This window comes from Phasianus colchicus, chromosome Z (genome assembly GCF_987193195.1).
Source record: "Phasianus colchicus chromosome Z, bPhaCol1.hap1.1, whole genome shotgun sequence".
Classification (NCBI taxonomy): Eukaryota; Metazoa; Chordata; class Aves; order Galliformes; family Phasianidae; genus Phasianus; species Phasianus colchicus.
This window is the reverse complement of record NC_143476.1, coordinates 3,380,403-3,406,505: the sequence shown is the minus strand read 5'-3', so window position 1 is coordinate 3,406,505 and position 26,103 is coordinate 3,380,403. Positions and strand designations below refer to the sequence as shown.

Sequence of the window (26,103 nt, the reverse complement as noted above, 5' to 3'; positions counted from 1 at the left end):
AACTACAGGCTGGTGAGTCTCACCTTTGTGCCTGGGAAGATCATGGAACAGATCATCCTGGATGACATGCTTGATCACATGAGGAAAGGGCGTGTGACGGAATCGAGTGCACCCTCAGCAATTTGCTGACGACACCAAGCTGAGTGGTGTGGTTGACACGGTTGAAGGACGGGATGCCATTCAGAGGGACCTCGAGAGGCTGGAAAGGTGGGCTGGGTGAACCTGATGAGGTTCAACACGGCAAAGTGCAGAGTTTTGCACTTGGGCCGGAGGAATCCCAGGCATCCCTACAGACTGGAAGGAGCCGTCCTTGAGAGCAGCCCTGTGGAGAAGGACCTGGGGGTCTTGGTAGATGAAAAACTTAACATGAGCCAGCAGTGTGCCCTTGTGGCTCGGAAGGCAAATGGGATCCTGGGCTCCATCAGCAGAGGGGTGGCCAGCAGGGACAGGGAGGTGATTGTTCCCCTCTACTCTGCTCTTGTGAGGCCCCATCTGGAGTACTGCGTCCAGGTCTGGAGCCCCCAGTACAAGAAAGACAGGGAGCTGTTGGAGAGGGTCCAGAGGAGGGCCACAAAGATGATCAGGGGACTGGAGCACCTCCCCTATGAGGACAGGCTGAGGGAGCTGGGCTTGTTCAGCCTGGAGAAAAGAAGGCTGCGGGGTGACCTCATTGCAGCCTTCAGTACCTAAAGGGAGCCTACAAACAGGAGGGAAATCAACTCTTTGAAAGGGTGAGTGACAGCAGGACAAGGGGAAATGGTTTTAAGCTGAGGGAAGGGAGATTTAGGTTGGACGTCAGGGGGAAATTCTTTACGGAGAGAGTGGTGAGGTGCTGGAACAGCTGCCCAGGGAGGTTGTGGATGCCCCGTCCCTGGAGGTGTTCAAGGCCAGATTGGATGGGGCCCTGGGCAGCCTGGTCTAGCATTAGGTGGGATGGTTGGTGGCCCTGCGTGTGGCAGGGGGGTTGGAGATTCATCATCCTTGAGGTCCCTTCCAACCCTGGCAATTCTGTGATTCTGGGGGGGGTGGCAGCGGGGTGGAGCTGCAGACGGGACCCGGAGCGGCTGCCTCTCCACGTCCAGCCCGGCTCAGCCGTGTCGGCTGTTCTCTTGTCGCTCTCGTTTGATTTAGTTAAGGGGAGCCTAAATTTCATCTTAGGTGAAGATGAAACTTTTGCAAAATGGCAAACAAAAAGTGAAACACAGAAGTAAGCGCAAAGCAAACACAACCACATTCAGCTGTTCTCATACTGCAGGCTGTTACACTTCTAGAATTAGAAACAGAACCACGAGGCAGAAGGAGAAACAGCCAGTGATTATCTCACACAACACTTTCCTCAAAATTACTCATTCTCCCTGCTTTATCTTCAATCCTACATTTCTACACTTGCAAATTTGCCAGCAGTTAACATAGAAAATGGCACAGAATACAGTCACAGCTAAAACTCAGTCATTATTAGAGGAATGGCTACCAAAACAAACAAACAAACAAAACAAAACAGAACAAAATGTATGTTGAATACAGCTAGCAAACCCTATTCAACGATGACAAAACACTAACAGCCCAGGGGAAATTCTGCTCAGAAATAGTGGTGAGGCATTGGCACAGGCTGCCAGGGAGGTGGTGCAGCCACAGTCCTGGGGGTGTTCAGGAAACGTGGAGATGTGGCACTGAGGGATGTGGTTTAGTGGGCATGGTGGAGATGAGACAATGGCTGGACCAGATGATCTTAGAGGTCTTTCCAACAGCTTCAGAAAACCTGTTAGTGTACTAGAATGAGCTTTTTAGGCACGCTTTTTCCTTCCTAATAGAATTACAGCTCTTTCCCCACATAGAAAGCTTCCCAGCTGCCATTTTTCAGGGCTGTGAGTATGGTCTCCATTGCCCTGACAACACCCTGGCCATCAGCCACTCCCATGAGGGCTGCCTGGTGCTGTGGGGTCGCTTTACTTTCTTGGTGTTTGCCTGGCAAAGGAAACCCCTAAAAGTCCCTTACACCTCCAGATCAGCTGCTCTGTCCTGGCATGTATGTCCTGTGATGTCCTGTGATGTATGCCCTCCTGCCCACATAAGCAATCAGGGAAGGCAGTCAGGCTTGTCAAATATGATGTGCTCTTAGTAAAACCTTGCTGAGTGCAGTTCCTGAGTGCATTCTTGTCCTTTGCATCTCTGAAGAAGTGTTATAATCAAGTGCAAGCTGTGATGCTCCTATTGTCTGACTGACAAGCTTATAGCCTACAGCGTTTGATTCCTGATTTGATGGCCTCTCACTGTTTTAATTGTGTTCAAATGTATTTCTCTAAATGCAAATCTGATGGCAGCAGCATTTATGGAGCAGTTTATTAGGAAGATACAAACCAGGCATATAATGGAAAGGGAGATGGATTGAAGAAAGTATTTGAGATCTACCTGCAAGAGAAGGAGCAACAGACACAAAGCCCTGAGTCACTTGACATAATGACAGATTACCAATGGCTGCTCAGCTTGCCACGAGCTACACTTTGTGCTTATTGTTTAGTTTTTCAGCACATGAATGGCTGTTTACCTGCAGTCCTTCACAAAGAAGGAATCTGAAAAACTCTTCCTGTGGTTGTCAAGGATCTGCAATGATAACTGGGTTCCAAGGTATTTCTAAGCCAACTTCAGAGTCACGTCTGTGTGGTTTCTGCCTGCTTTAAGGGAGTGCATAGCTTTGAGTGCAAACTTATCTTGTGGAAACATCATTTGGAGACAGGAGAATATGTTACTCCTAAATAAGTGAAATGAAGAAACGTCAGGCTCAGGCCATGATCTCTGCAGATAAAGGGAACATTCACAGCTAGTGGAGGTGTTGTGTAAATCAAGCTTAGTATGACTATGAGGTTAACTACAGGAACTGTACAAATACTGCAGAGAAATATCTGAAAATTCAGGTGGAATATTGGCTATTGGAAATATTGGATGAGAAAGTTTAAAAGCTAAAGAAAAATACTAAGCATTTAAAGAAAGAAATCAAATGATGGAAGGCAGGGAAGAGAAGTTCTGGAGGTGACAAAGAATTTATATAACCAGCCTTTTACCCCTCATAGTCTGCAACTTCTGCTTCTTGTGCATTAAGTTAGAATGTGCCACGTGTCATCTCATACTTTCCCAAGGCTGCCCCACATCCCATATGAATAAAAAGCGAGGTGTGAGGAATACCCCAAAGTTCTCCATTCTTGGTGAACTGGGAGAGGACAAATCTGTGCTTTGTAGGAGATTTTGCCTGAGGGCGCAAAGCAGTCATCACAACAGAACACATCTCAGTGTAGGAGTAATGAGAAGCAGTTTCTGCTCTGAAGCCAGAAATGCTGTGGGAGGCTGTGGAAAGAAGGCTAATTGTCCTGCTCCAGCATCAGAGCCAACAGTTTTATCTACGTGCAATTGGGAACAAGGAGCTGAGAAGAGTTCAGCCAACTAAAACATACCTTTGCATCTTCAGATTTTCTCATTAGCAATCCTCTAAAAAAATGCATATGATGAACCTTTCTGCAAGGAAGAAGACAAGGCAGTGGAAAAGATGTGCCTCTATGGAGGTGCATCATTGGCTGCACTTTGAATGTTGTTCTTCCCATCTCAAAAGCCATCGAGAAGGATGTGAGTGGGTTCAGAGGAGGACTCTAGGGATGATCAGATTGTGGAACAACTTTCATACGAAAAACAGTAAATAACCAAGGGCAATTCAGGCCAGAAAGCAGACAACCAAGAGTATGACTGGCAGAGTTTAACAGGGAACCACTGATCTCTGATTCTTCCATTGTAAGACCAGAGGACATGGAATTGCACCAGCAAAGAAAAGTTTCAGAGCAAAGGAACAAAGGCATGCAATGCACAGCTCAGCTGTAGAACACTCTCACAGGAGATGATGGAAGGTACAGTTTTACATAGGTTCCCAAATCCCTTCATGCTTTCTGGCACTGGCCACAACTCCTGCATCTCTGTGACCCTGATGAAATTTGGTTGCATTGCTACCCTTTTTGCTCACATCTAGCAAATAGCATTCTTCAAAACACCTCTGTTCCGTAGTCACTGAGGTTTGTGTGACTGTACTCACTTCCATCAGTTTATAATATTTGATTCTAGTTGTCATTTTGGTCAGGAATGGCACATGCTGAGAGGTTCTTTTGGATGGCTGGTGATAATTCATTGTTGTTAAGGACCAACAAAAAGTTTTATATTTAGCCTTACAGTCAAGACAGATTTAATTCTTACCGTGCACTATTTTGGGATAACTGTAGCATTAGATTCCTATTAAAACTGAGGGTTGTGTGAGAACCTCTGCATTTCGTTTTGCCTTAATCTAACCAGAGGCATCCCCAAATCTGGCCATCCCTTCCACTCTCACACACAGGATGTGATAGCTGCCTGCAGAGCTGTGAGGTTAACCAAGGATAATGCAAAGCATGTGCAAAGAACTAAGAGGAATACAGCCTGTCCACAAGAGCACCAAGGTATAAACCAAAATTACAGGGAAGCAGGACCAAGTGTGTGAATCTCGCCTACCAGCACTGCCTGTGGGGGGCAAAGAGGGGATCTGCCCATTGGCTGCTCCCAGGGTCAGAGCTGTTCTCCTACTTGCCTGCAAAGCTACCTTCCCTCATCTTCCCCCCATCCTTATCCATGTTCATACTATTTGCTGTTCCACAGGTGAAGCTGGAGTCACTCCAGTGATTACATGGCTTTGTTCTGACTGGTGTAAACTTTCCTCACATGGCTTTAAAAGGTAGTGGTTAAAAACATTTGGTGTGCATGCTCAGTGAGAGGCTGTCACCCCTTGGAGGCTGGTAGCTTTCGGGATGGAGATGTGTTTTGATGTTATAATGAGCAGAATTCCCCAAAGGCATTTTGTAAAAAAGGTGAGTCTTCGGCTCCGAGAGAGGCAGGGAAGCACTTTGGCACCACCAGGTCCTCATCCCAGCATCCTTATTCTGTTTGTACGTCCTGATGTTGCTGACTCCTCAAGTTGCCCGGGGAGCTGCAACAGATCACAGAACTCTGATGCAGTCCCTGCTCTGCTGCACCCTCCATGCCACCTGGTGGCACACAGGCTGCGCTCTGCTTCTGTACCCTTATGAACAGCCTGCACCTTCATTTCCAGTGAGCAAAGCTCAGTGAATTAAAGTCTCCCTTCTTTGAGCCAATTCTGCACTAACAGCATGAATTGAACGCCTGCTGTTACCTTGCATCAGAGCACCAGCCCATCTATTAGCTTCACTCACGTTCTGACAGGTGCGATAAAAAGCAATCACAGTGCAACAAACCCTCCTGCATTGCGTGTGTTTTCTAGGTACTGGTCAATAGTGGCAGCATCTGGTTCAGCTTCTCAGTTACACCTGAAAGATGGAAACATTTATGTTCAGATATAGAACATCTGATCTGTTTACATCCTTTTTTTGTTTCAGGTCAGATGGGTTACTCTGCCAATTCCTGCAAAAGAAGAAAGAATTATTGATGGGGAGCAGAGTGCTTTTGCAGGCCCTTTCTTGGCTGCCCTTAATGTCCAAAACATATTTTCAATAATAGACCTTTAGAGCATTACTTTAGGCATGAATTGAAGCAGTGGATTTCAGAAGACACACATTTCCAGTCACAAGCCAGATAAGTGTCTGTGTTTTGTGATTACAGAACTCTGCCAAATGCAGAACAATGCTTTTACCAGGTGTGTTACTCCTCCATCCACATTTTAACCATGTAAGCCAATGTTAGTGTTTTTGGTTTGTTTGTTTGTTGTTGTTTTTTCCCCTATTTTATAGCACTCTGGAGACATCCACGACAGTGAAATCATTAAAACATAAAAAATGCAGAATGTCAGCAAATAACCACAACACTTCTTTGTAATTCTTCTGGTTTCTTTTCTTTCCCAGAAGCTTCAGAATACTGATTTCTGTGTGACAGAGTTATCCTCCTACCATTTCAGCCTCTACATCATTTGTTTGCCAAACAGAAAACAAGAATTCCTAATTGCTGGTTGGAATCCTTTTTCTCCCAAAGGTTTGACAAAGATTGTAAATGGCACACATGCAAATTTAAAACATCTGCAATTATTCACTTTCTTTTTTTTTTCCTTTGCATAACATCTTTTCCTATGTTCTGACATCATGTATTACTTTCTAGAGTAGTATCATTCTTCCTACCTTGCTAATCTTTCCTTATGTGACTGAGTTATCAGGTCCTGCTGCTCCACCTCCAGAGCTTTCTATAAAGGAGCTCTGTGAACAGTTCTACAAATCGAGTCCTAAACAGAGATCTGCAGACTGTGTCACAAAGTATGTGATGAAAGCATCTCTAAATGCACTCTTTGAACACATACTGCTTCAGCACAACCAAATGAGCATCAGAATATTGCCTGTGAGAGCTGCTGCTACTCAGATACATATATATATAATATATGAGGGCTGCTCCAAAAGTAACGCCTCCTATTTTCTGATGTAGGCCCATGATATCAGAGGTGACTGTTGGTGGTACGGCAGCAGAGGCTGAACCTTCCTACAAATACTCCATTACGTTTTGTTGTCGTGCCAGCAGATGGCAGCAGAGCTGCAGTTTCCATCGAAATCAACAGCAGGCATTACTTTTGGAGCGACCTACATCGGAGTGTCCAAGTATCCGTATGCACTTGTGTACAGCAGTGAAAAAGTCATGGAAAAAGCCCCCTGCAAGGAATGCAGGGAGCATTGCCTTTGCCAACCCCTGAACAAAAGACTGCAGTGTTTTTCTCAGTAATGTCCCAGACGTTTCCAATGGGAGAGAAGGAATCTGTGGGACTGACGGTGGGAAATTCAGCTTTCTCATTTGGCACAAACCTTTTCCTGCAGAAATTTTAAAGTAAATTTCACTGCCGGAAAGATGTGGAGATCATCAACACTGCGTTGCCTCTTGCTCCCAAAACATGCTGACATGACTAAAAGGTCACAGCACTTCTATGGTACATTGCTTCATCAACACACTCACATTCACACTCTATTATAAAATGAAAGAAGTTTGTGTCATGGTTCTCCAGAGTGCAGAATTCTGTACTTAGCTGCTAAAAATGAGTGTCTCACAGCTGAACCTTGGCAGAAATCCATCAGGGGAAGAAGGGCCTTGAGGCTCTGCAGCAATGAGGAGGTCTGAGTTCCTCTCCAGTGCTGTTTTCTAAGCCAGAGTCCAAACCAAGAGAGCTTGCAGCACTGGAGAATGAGCTACAAACGGCCATTTGAAGCATCTCTTCAAGCACTTCTCATCTGCCCAGAACAGAAGGCCACAATCAGTGTTAATTCTTTTTCTGTCTGCCTTGGTATGCAGCAAAGACACTTGGCTTTGGCTTTTAATGTGTCACAGTGATTTTCCAATAAGAAGACAAAGGAAGAAGAAGTATAAAGGCTCCTTGTGCTGCTGGTATGTAAATCACCCAAGCAATCACAAGTGAAGATGAGAATGGTGAAAGCTCACTGCTGATGTACCGAAATCTTCATGTGCTGTATCAAACCTGCAAGGAATGCAATGGACAAATGACAAGCTCACGTCTCTCTTCTGACAAGGTTTTGGCTGCAGTGACAGCCTTCTTTCTGAGTCAAATCTTACCATCCTCCCAGCAACAAGCTCTACCTGCTGAATGGCATATTGCTGGGAGCATCCTTCCACAATCCAGTAATGGTCGGAACAGAACTGTGAGCTTGATTTCTTGGAAAATCAGGCTGTGTCTGAATGTATTCCAGCACAGAGCAGGAGAAGAGACGGCACTGAGCAGCATGGCAGCAGGTAAACAAGGCATCGTGTGCACTTTAGAAAGTAGAGCTTTCCTGTGACGGACAAGGGAGCAAGATGGGGGAAGATGGAGAGAATCAAAGACTGCGGCCCTTGGTGGGAAGGGAAAAGCTAACTTCAGTGTGGGACACAAGAAATAAGGACAATCGACATCACTCTGTGGACATTTGAAAGCCCTTCCTCCAGAGCCGCTTGCCTCCAGAAGAGAGTGCTCAGGAGTGTTTACTGGAGAAGATCTGCCTGTGACTAAATAGCTCCAGCTCGGTCTGGGAAAGCTGGGAATGATACCTTCGTGTCCTGTGAAAACAGGATGCAGGTGGGCATCCCTGCTCCCTCTTATCTGCTGGCAAGGCCCAGAAGATGGGAACCAAGGAGTTTCTGCTGAGATCCCAGAGCCAGAATCTGCCACTGCAAGGAGAGCTGACTCGACCACTGTGGATTTGAGCTGTCACTCCAAAGACAGCTGACTCGACCACTTGGAAAGCACTGAAAAGGGGCCATCATCGCCATGGTCACTGTTGCAGTCGTTGTCAACAGAACAGCAACACCCAACGACCCACCCCTACTGAAGATCAGTGGCTGAACTACGAACCGAGCTGGGGAGGTAAGGAGTTGCCTGGGCTTTTGAATACATGCACCCCCTCCTCCCTTGGTGTAGGTCTTTCATTGCATTGAAAAATGAGTGACAGCATCGCCAGCATGAAAAGTGGAGATGTCTTATTTGTGTGATGTGTGATAGAAAGCTGCAGCCACAGCATGAATCACCTCTGGTGATGCCCGCTGATCCTGAGAGAACGACTGCTGTAGTTAGGGGGCTTCCAGAGTCGTTAAAACCTATAGGTATACAAAACTCCTCGCTGTTGGAAAGTGCCTAAGTTTTGGTGAGAGATGTGTGTGTCTCTGGGATTACCTCTGCTGGTTTGTACTGAGGGCTCTCATGTAACACTGGTGTCACCACTCCTGAAGAGTCACCGGGTGGCAAACTGAGTGACTCTGATTGTTGTCTGAAATTGAAGGATGATGGAGGAGTTGCTAAACAAATCGCCCACGGTGAAACGTCTCCTATTTTGTGTGCTGCTGCAGCTCTGATGTTTGTTCCTCGTATGATTTACTCAGTTTCTGCAAGGCCTCGTATCCTCCGTGTGCTTTGTAAGCACTTGTACTGATGGAGGAGTCCAACAGATCAGGGCAACATTTGTAGCCAAGCCCAAGAAACCTTTTACAATATATCTGACCCGGCCGACAGATGGAAAGATTCCGTAGCTCTGCAGCACAGCACATGCTGAATGGAGGAAGAGGAAACCTGTGTTCTGCAATTCGTACTTCATGCCCAGTGCCTGTAAGATCAACACTGCAGAAGGGTGAGATAGGAACAAAGGTGGCTGTCAAATATTCAGAGCTGTTCAGTTTGCCTTCCAGCGTTTCAGGCTCTTCTGTCCTGTAAGGGCAAGAGGATGCACACGTCGGAGAGCGTTCCCAGCCCTGGCACAGCCCAGAGATCACTTTACTGCGTTCATTCCGTGGTATCCAGGGAACAGTCTGTCTGTGTGGAGTAGGTAGATTTAATTTCCCAAAATAAAACCTCACAGGTTCAGGTGTGGGAAGAAATAAAGTGGCATTTCTGATTGATGTCTCTCTGAAAATATTTATGAAGAGCCGTAACTGTGGCTGGTATATGAAGTACAGAACTTAGAGAGCTATTTATCTTTCCCCTCTTCTGGAGCATTAACAAGATGTCCTTTCATGGGCTGTGAGTTGGCTGTCGCAGCTCCACACCAACATCAATCACATTCCTGCAGAGAAAGCTTTGGGGCTGGGTTCAGCTGGACATTTACATCACCTTGTACCATGATGTGTTGTTCTGATGAGCCTCTGGGAATTACACGTTTCCAACTGGACCAGGTCAAGGCTTCCTAAAGATACAGCTCCCCTCTTCCAAACAGACAAAATGATAAGACCAAGTAATGAAAGGCAGTGCAGTGGAGTTTCCAATTCTGTTAAGCAGACTCCTTTATTTCACTGTATCCATTTGCCTATACAGCAGTGCAGCCTATGGAGCCTGTGAGATGTTTAGCTATCCAGAGATAGGATGAGCTGAACTCCTCTTTGGGCTGCAGTTGTTTTGGTTACATCTATGCAGACCATAATGGGGGCTTAGCTCACATAGAGCCACATTGCAAGCCAAAGCCCACCCAAAATGTTCAGTGTTGTCTTTCAGAACTGGGTTGGGAGCTCACACAGAGGTGTCAGGTCTGACGTGCAGTTTGAAAGAACCCATATCACATAGGAACAGCAGCCATTCCAGAAAGGTGAGATGCTTTTAGAGATGCTGTTCTGCATCATTCAGCCATTGGTTTTATGGCTTTGCATACCTGTCTTCAGAGACATGCATTCTGCTTTCAAACTCTGTGCTGACTGTGCAGCTCTGGCAGCACATCTCCGTGAAGTAGATGCGGCTCTTCAGTTACTCAGCACAGAATAAATACGTGCCTTATATTTGGCAGCATTTTCTTCACAAATACCTTCCTGCTGAAGCATGCCTGATTTTTCATAGTTTTTCTTCTTGCTCATGTAACACTTTGAGCCTGTTCCTGCCTTATTTGTTTGGTGTTTTCCTTCACTTTATGTATGTTGCAGCCATTTGTTTTGTAACGAGTAACAGGAGCACGTTTCTAAAAGCACTCATAAGATGTGTTCATTTCATTTTATTTGTTATAAACATTTATCCTTGGAATGTGTTTGGGTTTTGTGCCAATCTGACTGTAGCTGTTTACTTAGCACGGCGCATTTCATTCCAGTAAGAACCACTCTGTAACAAGATGAACTCATTTTGCAGAGTGAGTGTGCAATTATGGATTCTTTTCAAAAGTAGTGAAAATCCCTTCACTCTTAGAAAAGTTATTAAACTATGTTGATTGCTGACATTCTATGCGTCAAATGTAATTGAGCTATGCACATTTATTGTTTCAGAGCATCTGAATGGACAGAAAATTATTGTAATCATCCAGGAGTATGTTTTAGTTTCTACAGTGAGACAGGGAATTTCTACAGTAACCGTGGTATCCATTAGGATAGTGCTAATGTGCTGGTGCACCAGTATTGCTAAACTGCTGGTGTTTGGTAACCAAGGGCTCCTTCTGAGACCTAAATCTTAGAATTAAGCCCTCGTGAAGTACTTTACCAGTTCAGGTCCTATTTATTAAGCCAGTAAAATGTCTTTATTACAACTTCATGGAAGGAATTCCGCATGGAACCGGAACCCCAGAGCCGAGTGCATCACAGAAGATGCTGCGTTTGGGGGCCTGCAGGGCTGCCCTGCGTGCTGCCTGGTCCCCAGCCATTCCCTGTGAGGTGACACTGCGCTGTGATGTCACAGTGGTACCTCGTGCGCCCTCGTGGCAGCGGTGGGAGCGGTGGCTCAGTCCGCTTGTGGGACCCGCAGGAAGCGGAACCAGAGAGAGCGTTGCGTCTACCTGGAGATTTCCTGCTGTCATGGAGCGGCTGAGAGCCCTTCGAGGTGAGTCCCTCCACCTCTCCGCACGCCGTGACGCCGCCCGAGCGCACGTGTGCCTCCAGAGTCAGTTCAGGCCGCGCCGGCAGCACCGTCCTCGCTCTGCTGAGCGCAGCTGCCCGCCGTGGTTTCCCCGGCACCCCAGCAAGGGGAAAGCTCCCTCCCCCGTCCCCGCCAACCGTGGGGCTGGAGGAGCGTTCCTCCCAGAGCCGGCCGGATGCTCGGCCCTGGCTCCGAGCGACACCGGCGGCAGCTGCTCCGCTCTTTGCTTCCAGGTCTCTTTGCCTGTGTGGGCTGCGTGCCCAGACGTACGCGTCGCAGGGAGAGAAGCAGGGTGCCGAGCCCTGTCCCTGTCTCCGCTGTGACTGTGCTGCAACAGCGCCTGCAAGACCGGGAGGTGAGCTGGGGACGTCCGGCCGTGAATCCTTGCCGTGGCGCAGTGCCGTGGTCCTGTGGGTGCCGGGCCGCGGCACCACACCGGCACGGTGATGGGTGGCAGTGGGTGGCTCCCCGAGAGCAAGGGCAAAGCAAAGCATGACTGGTCCTGTCCCCAGGGTGATCGAGCACAGGTGTACCGCGAGCTGGAGGGCGCCCTGTGGGAAGACGACAGCCGCCCGCCGTGCGGAGTGGTGAACCGGCTGCTGGCAGAGGTGTCCCGGGACCTGACGGCAGCCCAGGTGAGGGGTTACAGCCAAAGGCAAAGGGAGCCGCTGCCCGTGCTGGTGTTGTGCTGGTGGACGGCGGTGGCTCAGCCCTTCCCAGGGTCTCAGGCAGTCTCCTGGACGGTGTGTCACCAGTGACTCCTTTTCAGGGTGTCAGGGACAACGTGAGGACGGCTGCCAGCAACGTCCTGGTGGCTCTGGCCCGGATGCATTTCAGCTTGGTGATGGCTGAGCTCCAGGGCCAGCTGAAGGCCATCGGGGAGAGACCCAAGGATTTCGTGCTCATCACCCTCAGCAAACTGTTCGGCATCTACGGTAGAGTGCTCTCAGCCACCCTACACCTATGACAACGGGGGAAAGGGGTCTTTCCTCTCTGGGGGATGCAGGGCTTCGCCCCCTCCTCTGTTGCTGCCAGGGCTCTGACTGTGGACCTCTCCTTCTCCTCTGCAGCTCCACAGTGCATCCCCTTCACGTGGCTGATGCTGGCTGGCCTGCGCAGTGTGGTGGGCCAGGTGAGGAGCGGCCGGACCCTGCGCCTCGCTTGTGCTGGTGAGTGCCGGACCAGAGCAGGGGGTCTCAGGACAGCCCTTGCATCCTGCCCTGCAGACTCTCACAGGCTCCCTTTTCTCTTGTTGGTTTGGTTTTGTTTGTTTTTTCTTTTAAAATTAATTCTTCGTTTATTTTGTTGTTTCATTTTGTTTTCTCAGTTGTGAAACAATGGTCAGAAGGAGTCCGGGTTCACTTCTGCTCTGGAAAGCAATGCCCCCGGCCTGTCGTGCAGAAAGAACAAATCTACGAGAATCTGCACCTGCTCTTCTTCTCCGTGCTGACAAACTGGCAGGACTGCAAGGAGGAAGAGGTGAGCACTGCTGCATTCCCAGCCCAGGATGGCAGCAGGGACCTCCGTGTCAGCAGCTCTGTCTGTGCCCAGTGGGCTGAGAGCAGAGGGGTGATGAGAGGGAGTGGGCTGGCTCTGCAAAGGGCCCCAAACTGCGCTCGGGGCTGCATCTCCGTGCCAGGAAGCAGCTGCATATCACAGCACTGTGGCAGGGAGTGCTGGGGACGAGGGTGTGGGGAGAATCTCCCTGCTGTCCAGAGCGAGCTCATCTCCTGCTGGGCAAGGGGGTATGGGGAAGGGGAAGGAAAAGAGAAAGCCCTCTCTGTCGGAAGGGCAGACCTTCAGTCTTTGATGCCGGGCCTCTGCCATTCCTCTCCAGGACAAGCAGGCCGTCTTCGGGGCTGTGACTGCCATGATGGCTGTCCTCCTGCAAGAGGAGCTGCACCGAGAGCACGTCTGGGAGCAGCTCCTCTGGCTCGTGCGCCCGTATCAGGAGGTCCAAGACATCTGCAGAGTGACCAAGGTGAGATGTTGTGCAGGGCTCAGCGTGGATGTGGGGCCCATGCAAATGCCACGAGGGGTCAGGGGGATGCGGGGAGGAGGTGGGGGACCCTTGGAGAAAGAAGGAACAGGTGATCAAGGGAGGTCTGAGGCTTCCTGAGCTCTTCCGTCAAGGGAAGAACAATGGGGACAGGAACCAGGAGGGAGCCAGGAGTCAGTGGGGCCCATCTTCTGGGGATGGGAAGCTTCACAACCACCACCGTGGGGCTCTGAGTGCCTGAGGAGCTCTGTGCTAACAACCAGGCAGACCACGTTTAGTTGCATCTGATGAGGGAGAAGAGGGATGCTGGGTGGGAAATGCTTGCAAACGATGCCAACAGGGCTCGGTTGAAAGCAGAGAGACTTTGGGTGCTGCTGAGAGTTGGGGGACAAACAAGAATGCCAAACAGTGTGCAGGAGCTTCCCCCAGTGGAGAAACCATTGGAAAACAGTTTCTCCGCTCCCAAGTGGCTAGATGTGGCTGCAGCGCTTTTTTCCTCTCCTGGTCTCTTACAGAGCCTCACTATCTTCCTGGAGGCCTTAGAGGGAGTTCAGACCATCATCCCCAAGGACAAGTTTCTGGCCATTACCAGTGCCATGTTCTACCAGGTAAGGGGAGCCTATCCTTGCACCCACAGCAGTTTCCCTCTTGTCCAAGTCTCAGGAGGACTGCAGAGCTCTGAGCCTCTGACAGGTGCTCAGCTGTAGCTCCTGCATGCCTGAGGCTCCTCCAGAGCCATGCGTGTACCCCCAGGGATGCTGTGGGGCAGGCCGGGTTTTGTCTGCATGTCCTCTCCCTGAGAGTGCCAAGGGAGACGAGAGCTGGCAGCACAGTTTCTTTCTTGTCCTCAGTGCTGATGCGATTTTCTAAAACGGACCTTGTTCCCACAGCTCTCTGATGACACCAGGCAGCACAGCGAGGCTGATAGCACAGAGCTGACCCGCTGCATCCTGCTGCAGGGTAAGGAGAGGAGCTTTGGCAATGCTTGGCAGTGCCCTGGCCAAAACCTTTCTCGCCAACCTCAGGAATGGGCATGTGTTTCTTGCTAACACAGCACGGGATTTTCTCTCTGCAGCCCGGATCTGCCCAGAGGAAGCAGTCCTGTTTCTGCGGTTGCAGCTGGGCGATGAGAGGGAGGCTGGACGCGTGGCAGCCCTGGGTCTGCTCAGTGCTCTAGCTTGCTCTGATGGTCAGTACCATGGGTCGCTATTTCCAGGGATCCCTTTTGCCATCAGGGTTGTGTCTCCATGCATGCTTCTGCACATCTCTTGCAGAGCCTGTGATGACAGAAAAGCTGCCCCAGGTCGCAGAGGCTTTGCAGTGCGTGTGCAGCGACCCCAGGATCCAGGTGAGCTGCTTTGGGAAAAGAAAGCTCTGTCGGAGTGGTGACGGGCAGGGCTGGGGTGACTAGACAGGTGCTGGGGCATTGACCACAGGGTTGCGATGGCTCCTGTGGGGAGAGCAGGCAGAGTGGAGCAGGCAGGTCCCTGTGCTGCACTTGGAAGGCGCACCGCCTGGTGCTACGGCCTCGCCCTCACCTCAAGAGCCAAGGCTTGTCCTCTGCTCTCACTGTCTCTGCTCGTGCCCAAAGGGCTGTCCCAATGAGCACGTAGCTTCCCTTTGCCTTCTGACCTGGAAAATCAAACCCATAACTGACCCCTGGCAGGTGAGGAAGGCCATTCTGCGTTTCATCGGGGACCTGCTCAGCACCGATGCCCAGAGCTGCTCATCCTGGGACGTAGTGGGGCATATCTTCAATGAGTTCAGCCGCAGCACGGGAAGAAGGGTAAGGACAGGGGGCTGCATCTTCTTTTGGAAGGCCTTTGCTGCTCAAAGGCTGGCACAGAAGCACCAGTGGGACCACACCTGAGCCAGCTGAGAGTAACTGGTGTTTCAACAACAATGTTGTGCAGGCAGCTGGAGTCCTTTCTGCCCAGGAGGCCCAGGAAGAAGGAGCTCTGCAAGAGCAGTGCATGAGCATCCTGGGATCGCTGGATTTCTCAGTGAGAGGGATGACCAAAGTAAGTCACACTCTGCCCTGCTGCCACTCCTCGCCTTCGCACCACGTGTTCCTTGTCCCATTGCAACACCCCAGGTCTCTCCTCCAGCGTGCTCTGAAGCACACAAAACTCAGGGAAATTCACAGAGTCCTCTTCATCTCTGAGCGGAGGCAGGAATGCTGACACGCTCAACTGCTTCGTTCCCTACAGCTCCTGTGGCCACGGCTGCTGCTCTATGTAGTTCCAGCTCAGTACACGGGCATGCTGATCCCGATCTCCCGCTGCATCCAAAGCCTGGCTGAGAGAGAGGACCTGGCAGCGCGGGAGGTAGGAGAGCTGGATCCACACTTCCTCAGCTCCGTGTTTCAAGGTAGGAGCAGAAACTCCCCCAGGGAGCTCTGCTGACCCGTATTAGCACCCAGAAGGGACAGCGGAGGGACATGTGGCAGGGCACTCAGCACACCTTTCTCCCCGCAGGCCCCCTGCTGACTCCCCAGACGCTGCTGGTGCGCCTGTTGGTGAGTAGATGCTCCAGGGGCCGGTGTCACAAGCCCCGAGGAGGAAGCAGCATGGCCGAGAGCGCCAGTGTCCACCTGAGCCCCGGGGCTGCCATTCTCTTCCCAGGCTCGCAGCACCATGGGAAAAGTTGTTGGTTGCTCCTTGCCCGCCAGGGCAGAGCCAAGCTGCTTCCCTCCTGGGAGAAGCCGCTGCTCTTGCTGCAGAAGTGACCCTGCTTCTCCTTGCTCTCGCTCAGGTGGTGGCAGGGAGCCCTTTTGCCGGCAGCGAACTCCAAGCTGCTGCCTTGCTGCTCATGCGAAACCTCCACAGCAGGATCCACAGAGCTGTGGGGGCCATGTGGGCAGCTGAGATCCCCCTGCTGCTGCAGTGCCTTGAAGGTAAAGTGCTGGTGGAGAGGGGGAGGCGGAAGAAGGGAAGGGAAGGGGAGGGGAGGGGAGGGGAGGGGACGGGTGGGTAAGGAAAGGGAAGGGAAGGGAGGGGAAGGGAAAGGAAGGGAAGGGAAGGGAAGGGAGGGGTGGGGAAGGGAAGGGAGGGATGAAAATACAACCTGTGGCCCACTGCTTGCTCTACTGCAGTTCCCATTTCAGGGATACGGCACTGAGGCCCAGGGACCTTTCCCCCTGGAGTCTACCCATTCCAGGAGATGGATGGGCCCTTCACCTCCCCTCAGGCAGCAGTCCTGGAGCAGTTCTGTGTTCCTACTGGGAAAGTGTTTGTGGGGAGGGACAGGTCATTGTGGAGGGGGCGCAGGTCCCAGCTTTGCCCAGTGCCCAGGCCAAACCAGGTTTGCGGCAGCTCTTTTGTGGCTTGATCCCAAGCAAAGGTCTTTTGCTTCCTATTGCTGTGCAGGGAAATCGGAGAGCTTCCCGGACACTGCAGAGTGGGAGCACCATCTACTAAAGGTACAGCATTGCCAGGAGGCGTGGTGCAGAGCAGTGCTTGCCTGCCTAAAGGTGACCTGCTCTCATATGAGCCCCCGCAGGACAGGAACAACCTCTAAAATGCTGCTGCAGAGCGGCCGCATGCCTTTGCAGCACTGCCTCTTCCCATTCGTCCCAAGCCCAAGGCGGCTCTTAGGAGAAGAGCTGCAGGTGGCTTTAATGGAGGGGATGCTGGGGGCAGCTGAGAGAGGGCCTGTTCTTCCAGACACCTCTCCCCAGAAGGCTGCAGCAACTTGGAAATGGGGGAAGAGGCAAAGGGCAAGGGAACATTGGCTTCTTCTGTTCTCCAACAGTTCCTGAGGGCTTCTCTGGAGACGATGGAGGATGACGCCTGGACAAAGGGCCTGAGCTGTGAGCTGAGCCGCTGGCTGGGCAGCTCTGCCAGCAGCTCTGCAGAAAAGGTGGGTTTTCCCCCGGGCTCTACCCAGCGGTGCAGCTGCAGGTGTCCAACTGGGGCTGGGGCTGCGGCTGGTGCTCTGCCCACTCGTCCCGCTCATGCTGCTTCCCCAGCCCATGTCCCCCAGAGGGCCTTTCCCTGCAAGCTGCCCGGGGACCGGCTAAAGCTCGGCCTGCGGCTGCTCTCAGCGACTCCCAGGGAGCGTGGGTGCTCCCTTCCCACCTGGTCCTCTGCCAACAGGTCAGGCTGCTGCTACGTCTCAGATTCTGACTTTCTTTTCCGTCCCTTCCCTTCCCTTCCCATGCAGCCTTTCCTGTACAAGGCACTGGGGACAGTGCTGGGAGCCTGTAAGGCAGTCCTCCACATTCACGTCCAAGAGAAGCTGCTGCAACATCTGACGGAAGCAAACGCGGAGGAGCCCTCTGAGGCCCAGGTGAGCTCTCCTCTCCTGCAGCTTCTGTGAGCGTCCCCAGTCTGTCTTCTAGCCCTGCTCCGGACCTTTCTGATCTCCTCACTGCTGCCGTTTCCCTCAGGCGAGGACTGGCCCAGCCACTGTGCTTGGCTGCACCAGTAAGGTCACGCCTGCGCCAACTGCCCCTTGTTCTTTTGTGCAGGGAATGATCTCTCTTGTCAGCCATGCTGCTGAGGGCAACTTCCACCCAGTCCTGGACACACTCATCATGTTTTCGTCCAGGCTGTGCAAGGGCCGGAATGGAAGGATTGCCAGGAGCAAGAAGGTAAAGCGTTACGGGTTTCCACCTTGGCTTTCTTCTGCCTTATTTTCACAGCAGCTCCTGCCTTGGGAGCCCAGCTGCACTGTTGGGCACTGGGGGCCGCTGAGCAAGTTCTCAAAGCACTTCTCCCCACACAGATGGAGCTGGACAGCACGAGAGCTCAGGCCACACGTAGCGCTCTCATGCTCGCCTATGGCCGCTTGGCACTGCGTGCCAGCAAGGAGCAGCTGCTCGCCCGCCTGGAGGTAGACATTGTGGGCAACATCCTGCTGCTGTACAGCTGCAGCTGCCGGGTGAGAGCTTGAAACGTGCCAGGGTGTCTGTGCCCAGCCGCAGCCCCTCCTCTGGGGAGATGCTGAGATGGGCCTTCTCTTTCTGAAGGTCCCCTGGGGAACGGTTTGTGCCCAGATGAAGACCCAAGCCTTCCCTTAGCATCGCCCCCACGTGTCCCCCTTGCAGCCCTCGGCCCTTCCCGCAGTTCACAGAATGTTCTTCTCTCTTGGGCCTCAGGACTTGCGGAACAACCTTGCACTGGTGCAGAGCATCACCGACTCCAGCTCTGCCTTCCAAACCGTGGGTGATTCCGCCAGCCTTAACCCCTCCTTGAAGGGCAAGCTGCTGGAGATCCTGATGGTGAGTGCCTAGAGCCAGAGCTGCCTGCAGTGGAGTTTTGGGCTGTGCCACGAGGCTCGCTTCCCTGGAGGCACACACGTCTCCAGCTGGTGGGAGCCTCAGGTGCTGGCAGGCAGCAGCTGTGCAGCGGGCTAGGTCCACCAGCTGTGGAGCTGCTGCATCCTGCAGTGGGAAATGTGGGAGTGATGGGGCTGGCGCGTGGCAGTTGTGTCTGTCTCTGGGCTGGGTGGAACAGCTCTCGCGTGCTTCTTGCCCGCTTTGACAGTGTCTCTCTGGGACTTGCAGGACTTGCTGAAGAAGTATTACTTGGGCGCCCCTGTCTCCCCAGTGCCCCTCAAGGTGGTTCTGGCCCTGGAGCAGTTGAGGTAAGGGCGCGAGCCTCTGGGATTGCAAAACAGGATGGTGCTCCACCTTCTGGGTAGCTCCAAAGGCCCGGAGGGGGCAGGGGGTGAGGAGAGAACGGCCCTGGTGCTCCTGTCCTGTGGCGGGGAAGAGAAGGGGTCTCCTTCCCTTCAGAGCGGGAGATGGTTCACTGCTGCCAGGGAGGAGGTGGGCGCTGCTGGAACTGAAGACAATGCTCAGCAGCAGGAGCTGGGGGTGTTTACTTTGTAGCTGTCGATTAGGAGAAAGTCAGATGTTGTCTGAACAAGGCTGGAGAGCACTGCTAAAGGCTCTTTCTGATTTCTCTTCCTTTCTTCCTCCTGTCAGCAAGCTGAAGCCCTGTTTTGAAAGCAAGGACATGCGGGAGATGTTGGTCCTGTGCTGCAAGAACATCGTGACGCACCCTTCAGCAGAGATGATGCTGAAGATCAGGAAGTCACAGCACGCAGCGCAGTACCTGCAGGTAACCTGCCGTAACTTTCCCGGCCACCTCTCGGTCAAACCCGACCTCAGCACACACAGCCTATGCTCTGGCAGCAGCCGTGATGCTAAACCTCAATCTCCTCTTCTGCTTTCAGCTTCAGCAAACATCGTTGAACGCTCTGGGCCGGCTCATGGTGGTCCTGCTCGAGACAGAGCCCAGCTGTGACTTCTTCCAGAACATAGTCCAAGTGAGTACATGTGGGGCAAGGGAGAAAGTGTGATGCCTGTGGATAGCAGGGACAGAGATCTGGCGAATGAGAGGATGGTCAGCGGGGGATGAATCTCCTGCTGATATGCCAGCTCGCTGTGAGCTCAGAAACGGGCAGAGAAATGGGCCCTGCAGTGGGAAAGGCAGGAGCCAGCCCTGGCAGGTCACAGCTCCCGGTTTAGGAGACAGGAACATCTGCAGAGAGCAGGGACAGCTGTGCGGGGGGGGGGGGAAGGGGAGGGGCTGCATGGAGCCACAGGACAGCAGGTCCTGAGGATAAGTGCTGGAAAAGGAGGGACAGGGAGAGGGGTGGCAGGAAAGAAAAGATGTCCGCAGTGAGACAGATGCCTTGCCCCAGGTCCTGCAGAAATCAATCACCTCAGATGATGTGTGGGAGCGCAAGAGGGCCCTGCAGACCTGCTCCCAGCTGCTGGCTGCTTCTGAAGAGCTTCGAGTGAGTAAAGAGCCCCACCGCATGCCCCCTGCTCCCTCTCCGCTGCCCCTGAGCTGGAAGGCGAGCTCCGCCCAGCTGTGCATGCTGTGCCACCGTGTGTGGGGAAGGCACAGCTGGAAGTAGCTAGTGAGAGCTGGGGCTGCCTACAGCCTTTTTTCCTGCCTCTTGCCCCTGCAGAGAGGAGATGCCTGCAAGCACTTTGGCTCCCTGGTGGGATTGCTGGCGCCTCTGACGTGCGACCCCATGCCCGCATCCCGCCAGTTGGCTGTCTCCTGTCTGAGCTCCCTTCTCCGAATCCAAGGCAAGTAGAATGGGTGTGCACCAGCCCTCTTCTCTCCTCCCCTAGGCCCTGTTTACAGGAGGGAGAGGCACTGTGCGCAGCTCTCTTCTCGTCCCCACCCCGTCCTCTGTCTCTGCCCCAAGGAAAGCAGTTCTGTTTCCAGAAGCATGACTTTCCTTTTCTCTCCGTGCTCTTTCTAGCCAAGGAGACCGACACAGTCATCGAGATGGGAGACATCAGGAGCCTGTGCGAGGGGCTGCATGCCTGCAGCACCACCTTGCAGTTCCAGACCTCATCCAAAATCGCAAGGGTAAGTGGACCCAAAAAGGGGCGGTGGGATCTCAGTGCGTAGGCTTCTGCATGACCCTAAGCTGCCCCCAGCTATGTCTGGCCTTCAGGTGCCCAGTGCAAGGAGCTGACTGTATGATGTGCATTTGTGTGTATGTTGACTGTGTGTGTTTGTTTGCATGTGTGACTGTGGCTGCTGGGAGGTAGGCTTTGCATGTAAGCAGACGCCATGGGTGGAGAAGCTGAGAGAAGGCTCAACTGCCTTCCGTAAAAATAGCAGGGTACGGACAGCAGGAGCGTTGTGATGGCTGCCTGAGTGCCCTCCAGACTGCTTTATGTTTTGAAGAGCTGCCGCAGAGCAGTGATGAGATCTCTCCTGCTTCTCGTTTCTCTGCAGATGGTCTGCAGAAACTTCCCCGTGGAACGCGCCGTCGACTTCATGATGGCCATCAAGGAGGCATTCAAGAAAGCCAAAGGAGTGCGCGTGCGTGCTGCTGGGAAGTGGATGATCACCTTTCTGCAGATGTACAGAAAGGACATCTGTCGGGACGTAAGAGACTTTCTTCCACGTGTCTTGGACTTTTTCTGGCTGTTGCATGATGCCTTGTGCCATTTGCTTCTTGTGCGAAAGAAGCACAGCCTGAGTGCAGAGCCAGGGCTTGGACAGGGGGGCTGGCGTGACATTTAGGCTTAGGCCTTGACAGCATGTCAAGGGAGCGGGCACTGCTCCTGCGCTGAATGTCCACGGTCACTCCCTGCAGAGTCAAGGATGCAGCAAGTTGTTCCTTCTCCCCTTCCTCTTTCAGGTTCCACTAATCCTGTACATCTTGCGCAGCTGCACATCATCCACGCAGCAGAGCGCAGTCGTGCCCTTCCTGTGCCAGGCGGTGATCATCCTCACCCGCTGTCACGCAGAAGTCGTGATCGACAACTTCCGTCGGCTGCTTGGGCCCACAGACAGGTATCTGCTCTCCTGCCTTTGCTGTTGCTGCGGTCAAACTTGTAGCTGGGGATCCCGGGACAAAGCGGCTTTTCTTTTTCCCTCTCAAAGTCTGTTTGAGGTGAAAAGAACTCACTCACAACTTGAGACTCTCCTTTTTCTAGTGAGACGTGGAGAAGAATGAGAGAGTTCTGTCTTCGACGGTGGAGCCAGTAGACCAAAGAAGAGAAAGGCAAAAAGAAAAAGAGAAAAGAAAAGGAAAGAAAAGATGGGAAGAGGAAAGGGAAAGAAAGGGAAAGAAAGAGAAAGATAGGGAAAGAAATGAAAAAGGAAAGGAAAAGAAAGGAAAGGGAAAGAAACAAAAAAGGAAAGGAAAGGAAAAATGAAAGGAAACTGAGGGGAAGGGAAGGAAACGGAGGGGAAGGGAAGGCAAGGCAAGGCAAGGCAAGGCAAGGCAAGGCAAGGCAAGGCAAGGCAAGGAGGAAGGGAAATGAAATAGGGAATCAAAAGGGAAATTTGAGAGGAGAGGAGGGGAGGGGACAAGCAGGGGGAATGGGTGAGGGGAGTGGGTGGGGAGAGGAAGGTAAGAAGGGAAGGGAGAAGGGAGGAAAAAAGTGAGGAAGGGAAGGGGAAGAGGAAAGAGAGGAGAGGAGAGGAGGGAAGAGGAGAGGGAAAGGGAATGAAAAAGGGAAATGTAAAAGGAGAGGAGAAGAGGAGAAGGGAGGGGAGATTGGGGAGAGGGGAGGGGGCAGAAGGAGAGGGGAGGGAAGAAGGAAAGGGAGAAGGGAAGGAAAAGGAGGGGAAGGGAAGGGAAGAGAAGGGAAGAAGGGAATGGAAGAGAAGGGAAGGGAAGAGGAGAAGGGAAGAGGAAAGAGAGGAGAGGAGAAGAGGAAGAGAAAGAGGAGAGAAGGGGAAGAGGAGGGAAGAAGACGAGAGAAGAGGAGGAGGAGAGAAGAGAAGAGGAGAGGAAGAGGAGAGGAGAGAAGAGGAAGAGGAGTGGAGAAAAGGAAGAGGAAGAGGAGAGAAGGAAGAGAAAAGGAGGAGGAGAGGAGGAAGAGGAGAGAAGAGGAAAAGGAGAGAAGAGGAGGAGAAGAGGAAGAGAAGAGGAAGAGGAAGAGGAGAGGAGAGAAGAGGAAGAGAAGAGGAAGAAGAGAGGAAGAGAAAAGGAGAGGAAGAGGAGAGAAGAGGAGAGAAGAGAAAAGGAAGGGGAAGTGGAGAGAAGAGGAAGAGGAGAGAAGTGGAGAGAAGAGGATAGAAGAGGAAGAGAAGAGAAAAGATGAGCTTAAAAATGTATTATTTATTTAAATAAATTAAATACCAGAATCCTGGCTAAGATGTGAAAAGGGTTTTTTTTTACCAAGTCTTCATTTTAATAGCTGCTATCTCTTCTCCACACCAGTTACGGAATCACAGAATCACCGAATGTTGGGGATTGGAAGGAACCCTGTATGATCATCTAGTCCAATCCCCCTGCCCTAGCAGGAACACCTAGATCAGGTCATACAGGAACGCATCCACACAGGTTTTGAATGTCTCCAGAGAAGGAGTCCCCCCAGCCTCTCTGGGCAGCCTGTTCCAGTGTTCTGTCGCCCCCACCGTAAAGAAGTTCTGCACTGGACTCTCTCAAGCAGTTCCCTGTCCTTCTTGTGAACGGAGAGGCCCAGAACTGGACACAATACTCCAGTTGCGGTCACCTGGGCAGAGTAGAAGGGAAGGAGAACCTCTTTCGACCTGCTAATCACAGCCCTTCTAGTCTGCCCCAGGATGCCATCGGTCTTCTTGGCCACAAGGGCACAATGCTGGCTCACGGTCAGCCCACTGTTCACTGGGACCCCCAAGTCTCTTTCCCCTACACTGCTCTCCAACAGGTCAGTCCCCAACCTATTCTGGTACCTGGGGTGCTGTTCTTACCCAGACGCAAGTCTCTGCACTTGCCCTTGTTATATTTCATTGCGTTTCTCCCTGCCAAACCCACCAGCCTGTCTAGGTCTTGCTGGGTGGCAGCACAGCCTTCAGGCATGTCAGCCACTCACAGTTTTGTGTCATCAGCAACTAGACTCACTCTGTTCCACTGACCAAAACTCTCTGGCTTCTTTCCTTTAGCTGGTTCACAGTCCAGGTCACTACTCGATTGCCCAGACCAGACTTCAGAGCTTTACAGATTTCTACATATTCTCATGGAGAAATCTAGAGAGATTACAGGATGTAACACTGAGCTTCCAAATGAATAACCAAACACTGATGTTTTTCAGAAGACCAGCAGCTGTAGAGGACTAAGTAGCCTGGTAGCAACAGAGTGCATGGAATAATTGGCTGAATTAAATGAACTGCAGTGTTTCTTCTGGAGTACTGCAGGACTTGCTGACTGATTATGGCCATCTTATGAGGAGATATCAGGAACACTTAAATTTTGAGTTAATCCACAACATTATTTATTTCCCTCTCTGGTAATATTCCATAGATGTCATGCAGCCTGGAGGAGAGGCACAAAGTGAAAACTGAGTAGGACCTTCTGAAACCTGAGTGTTTCTTCAGTCTGTGATTCTCTAGTTTGAAACATTGGCCAACTGTCAGGTGGTATTTCAAGGTCCATAAGAACGTGTGAATTCCCAAGTGACAGACAATTTGCAGATGGTCCATGGAACCAGGCTTCCTCGTGGCCTGTGGAAGTCAAAAACAAAGAGAACATGAAAACCAGATGTGTTTCCCTGCCCATGGCAAACACCAGCCTTTCCATCCTCACAGTCGTTCATGCCATTAGCACTAATTCAAAGAATATGCCACACAACTTTGCCATGTCTGGCAGAGGTTGCAGCTCTTTCTATTGCATCCGTCTTGCTTTCAAGTCAACAGAGCCTGTTTCACACAAGGAAAAGCAATCTTTTACATGCTGTGCCATGCTCATGGCAACAGCAATGCAGATGCCAGCAGCTGATGCCCACAGGGACAGCAAGACAGGACTGATTTTCATTAAATAGCTTCGTCCTGAAGTCCTTCTAAAACCAGGGACATATCTCCCTCTGAGCAGCAGAGGGCAGGAGAGTTCAAGGTGAGGACACACTATCCTCTATTTATCTAGCACTGAAAGCTTAAGAAAAAATGAAAACCAGATGTGTTTCCCTGCCCATGGCAAACACCAGCCTTTCCATCCTTACAGTCCTTCCTGACATATCAGCAGCAACGGAAACCACATCCCACACACCTTTGCCATGTCTGGGAGAGGTTGCAGCTCTGTCTATTGCATCCCTCTAGCTGTCAAGTCAAGAGCTCCTGTGTCACACAAGGAAAAGCAACCGTTTACCTGCTTTGCCATGCTCATGGTAGCAGCAATGCAGATGCCAGCAGCTGATGCCCACAAGGACTGCCAGCCTGGACTTATTTTCATTACATATCTTTGTCCTGATGTCCTTCTAGAAGCTGGGACATTTCTCCATCTCAGCAGAAGAGGGCAGGGGAGTTAAAAAGTGAGGGCACACTCTCCCCTGTTTATCTGGCACTCAAAGAGAAAGAGAAAATGAAAACCAGATGTGTTTCCCTGCCCATGGCAAACACCAGCCTTTCCATCCTTACAGTCCTTCCTGACATCAGCACTAATTGAAACAACATCCCACTCACCTTTGCCATGTCTGGCAGAGGTTGCAGCTCTCTCTATTGCATCCCTCTAGCTTTCAAGTCAAGAGCTCCTGTGTCACACAAGGAAAAGCAATCTGTTACCTGCTGTGCCATGCTCATGGCAGCAGCAATGCAGATGCCAGCAGCTGATGCCCACAAGGACAGCCAGCCTGGACTTATTTTCATTACATACCTTTGTCCTGATGTCCTTCCAGAAGCTGGGACATTTCTCCCTCTCAGCAGCAGAGGGCAGGAGAGTTGCAAGGTGTGGGCACACTCTCCCCTGTTTATCTGGCACTCAAAGAGAAAGAGAAAATGAAAACCAGATGTGTTTCCCTGCCCATGGCAAACACCAGCCTTTCCATCCTTACAGTCCTTCCTGACATCAGCACTAATTGAAACAACATCCCACTCACCTTTGCTATGTCTGGCAGAGGTTGCAGCTCCGTCTATTGCATCCCTCTAGCTGTCAAGTCAAGAGCTCCTGTGTCACACAAGGAAAAGCAACCTTTTACCTGCTTTGCCATGCTCATGGCAGCAGCAATGCAGATGCCAGCAGCTGATGCCCACAAGGACAGCCAGCCTGGACTTATTTTCATTACATATCTTTGTCCTTATGTCCTTCTAGAAGCTGGGACATTTCACCATCTCAGCAGAAGGGGGCAGGGGAGTTACAAGGTGAGGGCACACTCTCCCCTGTTTATCTGGCACTCAAAGAGAAAGAGAAAATGAAAACCAGATGTGTTTCCCTGCCCATGGCAAACACCAGCCTTTCCATCCTTACAGTCCTTCCTGACATCAGCACTAATTGAAACAACATCCCACTCACCTTTGCTATGTCTGGCAGAGGTTGCATCTCTGTCTATTGCATCCCTCTAGCTTTCAACTCAAGAGCTCCTGTGTCACACAAGGAAAAG

General features: G+C 51.5%; 1 protein-coding gene and 1 long non-coding RNA gene across 2 annotated transcripts; one reads left to right on the top strand and one right to left on the bottom strand.

The window, feature by feature from the left end:
• The first annotated feature begins 12,235 nt into the window (after positions 1-12,235).
• LOC149912244 (maestro heat-like repeat-containing protein family member 2B) lies at positions 12,236-21,923 on the top strand. Its single transcript, XM_090131700.1, has 28 exons — positions 12,236-12,252; positions 12,388-12,486; positions 12,645-12,796; positions 13,155-13,298; positions 13,832-13,924; positions 14,207-14,276; positions 14,392-14,505; positions 14,591-14,664; positions 14,983-15,102; positions 15,230-15,337; positions 15,527-15,686; positions 15,794-15,834; positions 16,071-16,212; positions 16,685-16,737; positions 17,070-17,177; positions 17,481-17,606; positions 17,788-17,910; positions 18,045-18,200; positions 18,418-18,540; positions 18,826-18,905; positions 19,249-19,384; positions 19,500-19,592; positions 19,971-20,066; positions 20,244-20,367; positions 20,547-20,656; positions 21,032-21,184; positions 21,441-21,595; positions 21,739-21,923. Exons 2-28 carry the CDS (start codon positions 12,417-12,419, stop codon positions 21,788-21,790), a joined length of 2,976 nt encoding a protein of 991 aa, XP_089987826.1. The 5' UTR covers positions 12,236-12,252; positions 12,388-12,416; the 3' UTR covers positions 21,791-21,923.
• Positions 21,924-23,983: 2,060 nt separating this feature from the next.
• On the bottom strand, positions 23,984-24,844 carry LOC149912243 (uncharacterized). The gene is made up of 2 exons (XR_016462321.1): positions 24,777-24,844; positions 23,984-24,235 (listed from the first exon to the last, which is right to left on the bottom strand). It is a non-coding gene; the product is annotated as an uncharacterized LOC149912243 (long non-coding RNA).
• Between the last annotated feature and the right edge of the window lie 1,259 nt (positions 24,845-26,103).